This window comes from Pteropus vampyrus, unplaced genomic scaffold, assembly GCF_000151845.1.
Source record: "Pteropus vampyrus isolate Shadow unplaced genomic scaffold, Pvam_2.0 Scaffold453, whole genome shotgun sequence".
NCBI classification, from domain to species: domain Eukaryota; kingdom Metazoa; phylum Chordata; class Mammalia; order Chiroptera; family Pteropodidae; genus Pteropus; species Pteropus vampyrus.
The window spans coordinates 1,743,279-1,748,382 of NW_011889234.1; the positions used below are offsets into that span (position 1 = coordinate 1,743,279).

A 5,104-nucleotide genomic window follows, 5' to 3' on the forward strand; every position below is an offset into this window, starting at 1 on the left:
ACACACACACACACACACACACACACACACAAACCAAATTCAACAATACATTAAAAATATCATATACCATGATCAAGTTGGATTTATTCTTGGAGTGCAAGTTTAGTTCACTATCTGCAAATCAATTACTGATACACCACATTCACAAATTGAAAGATAAAAACCATATGATCATATCAATAGATTCAGAAAAATCATTCAACAAAATCCAGCATCCATCTATAAGGAAAACTATCAGCAAAGTAGGAACAGAGGAACCATGCCTGAACATAATAAAGGCCATGTATGACAAACCTCCAGCTAACATCATACTCAATGGAGAACAGCTAAAAGCATTTTCCTTAAGATCAGGAACAATACAAGGATGTTCACTTTCAACACTTTTATTCAGCATAATATTGGAAGCCCTAGCTACAGCAATCAGAAAAGAAAAAGAAATAAAAGGCATCCAAATTAGAAAGGAGGAAGTAAAACTGTCATTATTTGCCAAAGACATGATACTATATATAAAGAACCCTAAAGATTCCATCAAAAGAACTGTTAGAACTGAGAAATGAATTCATTAAAGTAGCAGGCTACAAAATTAATATTCAGAAATCAGTTGCATTTTTATACACCAATGATGAACTATCAGAAAAAGAAATTAAGAAAACAATCCTATTTACAGTTGCATCAAAAACAATATAATACTTAGGAATCAAATTAACCAAGGAAGTAAAAGACCTGTTCTTGTAAAATTATAAGTCACTGAAAAAAGAAACTGAAGACACAAATAAATGGAAACATATACCATGCTCATGCGTAGGAATAATCAACATCATTAAAATGGCCATACCCAAAGCAATCTATAGATTCAATGCAATCTCCATCAAAATACCAATGCATTTTTCAGAAAGCTAGAACAAATAATCTAAAAATTTATATGGAACCATAAAAGATTGCAAATAGCCACAGCAATCTGAGAAAGAACAATGTTGGAGGTATCATATAACCTGATATCAACTATACTACAAGGCTACAGTAACCAAAACAGCATAGTACTGGCATAAAAAGACACACAGATCAATGGAACAGAGAGCCTACAAATAAATCCACACCTATATGGTCATTTAATCTATGGCAGAGGAGGCAAGAATATACAATAGGGTAAAGACAATCTACTCAGTAAATGGTGTTGGGAAAACTGAACAGATACATGCAAAAAAATGAAACTGTACCACCTGCTTCACCACACACACAAGAATAAACTTAAAACGGATCAAAGACTTAAACATAAGACCTGAAACCATAAAACTTCTAGAAGAAAACACAGGCATTAAACTCTCTGATATTGCTATTGGTAATTTTTTCTGAAATCTCTTCTCGGACAAGGGAAACAAAAAAACAAATGGGACTACAGCAAACTAAAAATCTTTTGCACAGCAAAGAAAACCATTAACAAAATGAAAAAAACCTACTGAATGGGAGAAGATATTTGCCTATGATATATCTAACATGGGGTTAATATCCAAAAATCTATAAAAAACGCTTACAACAACAACAAAAAACAAACAATCCAATTAAAAGATGGGCCTAAATAGACATTTCTCCAAAGAAGTCATACAGATGGCTAATAGACATATGAAAAGACGCTCAAGGTAATGAATCATCAGAGAAATGCAAATTAAAACCACAGTGTGTTTTCACCTCACACCTGAAAGCTGGCTATCATCAATTAATCAAAAACATTAAGTGTTGGCAAGGATGTGGAGAAAAAGGAACCCAAGTACACTATTGGTGGGATTGCAAATTAGTACAGTCACTATGGAAAATAGTTTGGAAATTCTTCAAAAAATTAAAAATAGAATTATCTTTTGACCCAGAAATTGCACTTCTGGGTATTTATCCAAAGAAAACCAAAACACCAGTTTGTAAAGATCTATGCACCCTTATGTTCACAGCAGCACTATTTACAATAGCCAAGATATGGAAGCAACCTAAGTGTCCATCAATAAATGACTAGATAAAGAAGTTATGGTACATATATACAATGGAATATTACTCAGCCATTAAAAAATGAAATCTTATCATTTGCAATGATATGGATGGACCTAGAGGGTATTGTGCTGAGTGAAATAAGTCAGACAGAGAAAGATAAATGCTATATGATTTCTCTTATATGCAGTATCTAAGGAACAAAAGAAATGAACAAACTAAATGAAAACAGACTCACAGATACAGAGAAAAAACTGGTGATTGCCAGAGGGTTCGAGAGTTTGGAGAGGAATAAGTGCAAAAGGTGAAGGGATGAAGAAGTACAAATTAGTATATACAGAACAGCCATAAGGAGGTAGAGTACAGGATAGGGAATATAGTCAATATTTTTGTAATAGTTGTGTGTACTGCCAGATGTGTGCTAGAATAATTGGAGGAATTGCTTTATAAATTATATAAATGTCTAACCATTGTACTGTACACCTAAAACTAATATAAATAAAATTAAATTTTAAAAAGTTAGTATGTAGACCAAAGTTTCTTAGGAAAAATAAAAGACACTGTTGAAGACATGTACATTTGTTAAAATTATAGCTGCTCTTTTCTTAGACATGTTTTATGCTTCTGTTTAAATTTTTGAATTTTTTTACTTGGTTAGTCATTGGTTTGCATAGAAGCATTTAGAGTTGTAGATTGATGCAGTAATAAAACTGTTCAATTTCTAGCTTGCTGTCAAAAAAAAAAAAACCCATAATGAGAAACCCCTGCACATCTATTATAAGGTCTATGATAAAAAGTTACTGACAACAGCAAGCACTTGTCAGAAGGCAGAGCAACTGGAACTCTCATACATTGCTGAGAATTGATGATAGAACCATCCCAGGAAACAATTTAGAAGTTTCCTATAATGTCAGACATATATTTTTCATATAAGCCAGAAATGCTATTCTTGAAGTTTTACCCTAGAGAAATGAAAACTTATGTCACACAAAAACTTGCACATGAATTTTTATAGCCATTTTACTCATAATTGCCCAAAGCTGAGAAAACAAATATCCTTCAGCAGGTGAATAAACAAACTGGTACATCTATAGGATGAAATACTCTTCAGCAATTTAGAAAAACAAACTATTAATACATGTAACATCTTGGATGAATATCAGGGGCATTATAATAAGTGACAGAAGCCAGTCACAAAACTTTATACCATATGATTCAAATTATGTAACATTCTTGAAGTCGAAACTATAGTTATAGAGAAGCAATCGGTGGTTACCAGGGGTCTTGGTAGGGAAGGTGTGATTATAAAGTATGAGAGAGGTTTTTTTTTTGGCATGATGAAACTAGTTTCTATTCTGATTGTGGTGGTAATGAGTCTATACTGCTTTTAAAATTCATAGAATCTACACCTTTAAAAGTCCATTTTAATGTGTAATGATTTAAATAAAATTTATAAAACCAAAAAGTATGAGTTACATAAAATTTTATAATATGATATTATCTCAGGTTTACTTGGTTAAAAAGATGCATAATAACAAGTATAGGAGCTAACTATCCAGATGAGAACTCTCAATATCTAGATTATGTTGATGCTCTTTTCCTGTTTGAATTTTTCTGCACTAATAGATCATACTTAAACTTAGGAAAGTAAAATTTATTTTAATTAAAAACTTTTACCATTCACTCTCAGGACTTCAAAGCATCGCATTTGTTTCCATGATACTCCTTTTGAAGCTGTGTATGTGAAATATTTTATTTGTATATTAAAGTTAAATTTATTGCTCTTCAAAATGTAAAATATTTAATGGTAGGAAAATTAAAAGCAGTTTTCAGTGTTTTAAACATTATGATATTTAAATGATATTGTTGAAAGGTTCCAAAGTAAATTTTAAGCTACATTTTTAAATGCAGTTCAGAAGTTTGGAAAGATTCAATAATCTATAACATATTTAACCATATAATTTTTTTGTCCTTTTTTCTGATTTAAAAAACAAATCTTTATACAACAGACAAGTATTTGACAGAAGAAATGAACTTGAAAAAGACATCTGTGCTGAATCTTTGATGGGTAAGACCTTTAATAAAAAAGGTAATGGTGTCCAAGGTACCCAAAGTACTCAAAGTATAACAGAAAACAATGTTATAGCTGGCAACAGCTTTCAGTAAATGATTAAAAATAAGAAAGCTCTGGGCATTTCTAGTTAGTGTGTTACAAAACTGCCCTTGGTTGGTATAATATAAAATACCAAGTCACTTGACTGTAATAAAGGCTTAATTTTAATGAGCATACAAATAAATGTGAGGATCTTGTTAAAATGTTGATACTCATTCAGTACATCTGGCTGAAGCCCACGATCCTGAATTTCTAATAAGCTCTCAAGTGATATGTATGCTACTAGCCTAGAGATTAGTTTGAGAAACCAGGCTCTGAAGGTCAGTGAGAAAAATGGCATGGTTATTATCCAATTCTGTAAGAAAAAAATGTACATAATAAGTTCTATAAGGCAGCCATGTAATATTCTTCCTAAAAATGGTACCGAAAGAAGCCTGACAAACTAACAGAGCAATCACTTCCAGCCAAGATGTTCAGCTGAGTTAGTGGCCTTCAAAGTACAATTTTAATATGCATAAGAAATTATGGAAGTAGGAAGCATAAATAACACACTGATGACTGACTGTGAAGGAACAAAAGTAATTAATAGTTTAAAGTTCTCACTATGTTCCCTTTTCACTGTATCCTAAAGATGACTCTAGGCTTGGCCTACTCATTTTCTTACCTTTCCCTGACAGTGGGCTAATTCTGCTGAACTAAGTCTTAGAGACCTTGAAATGCAAAATTTGAAAGAAAGGATGATACAGAGAAGGACAAGAGAAGCATGTGGCATTAAAAGGTTTTATATGAAGTTTTCCTTCTAGACAGCCTATAGAAGAAAATGTGCAAGAGCAACTTCACATCTGAGGGAAGTGGATAGGAGAGAAAAAGAATTTTTAAAGAAGTATTGCATAGTGCCAAGCATACGGCAGTTACTAACATTTTTCCTAACAAACTGAGGTCTACCAACTGTATGTCAGAAAGCCTATATACAGTCCCACCTCTGACTCAAAATACTGTCACTTTAACTCTTCAGTT

General features: G+C 32.3%; 1 protein-coding gene across 7 annotated transcripts in view; it reads left to right on the plus strand.

The window, feature by feature from the left end:
- Window positions 1-4,787, plus strand: part of WDPCP (WD repeat containing planar cell polarity effector) — a 291,597-nt gene extending 286,810 nt beyond the window's left edge. For 6 of the 7 annotated variants that reach the window (XM_023524235.1, XM_023524234.1, XM_023524240.1 and 3 more), the window contains one exon: window positions 3,984-4,155. In XM_023524235.1, coding sequence (XP_023380003.1) covers window positions 3,984-4,140 — 157 coding nt within the window. In that variant the 3' untranslated portion in view covers window positions 4,141-4,155. Of the gene's footprint in view, window positions 1-3,983; window positions 4,156-4,764 lie in introns of those variants that run through there. The other variant, XM_023524239.1, reaches the window with a different exon arrangement.
- The last annotated feature ends 317 nt before the right edge of the window (window positions 4,788-5,104 follow it).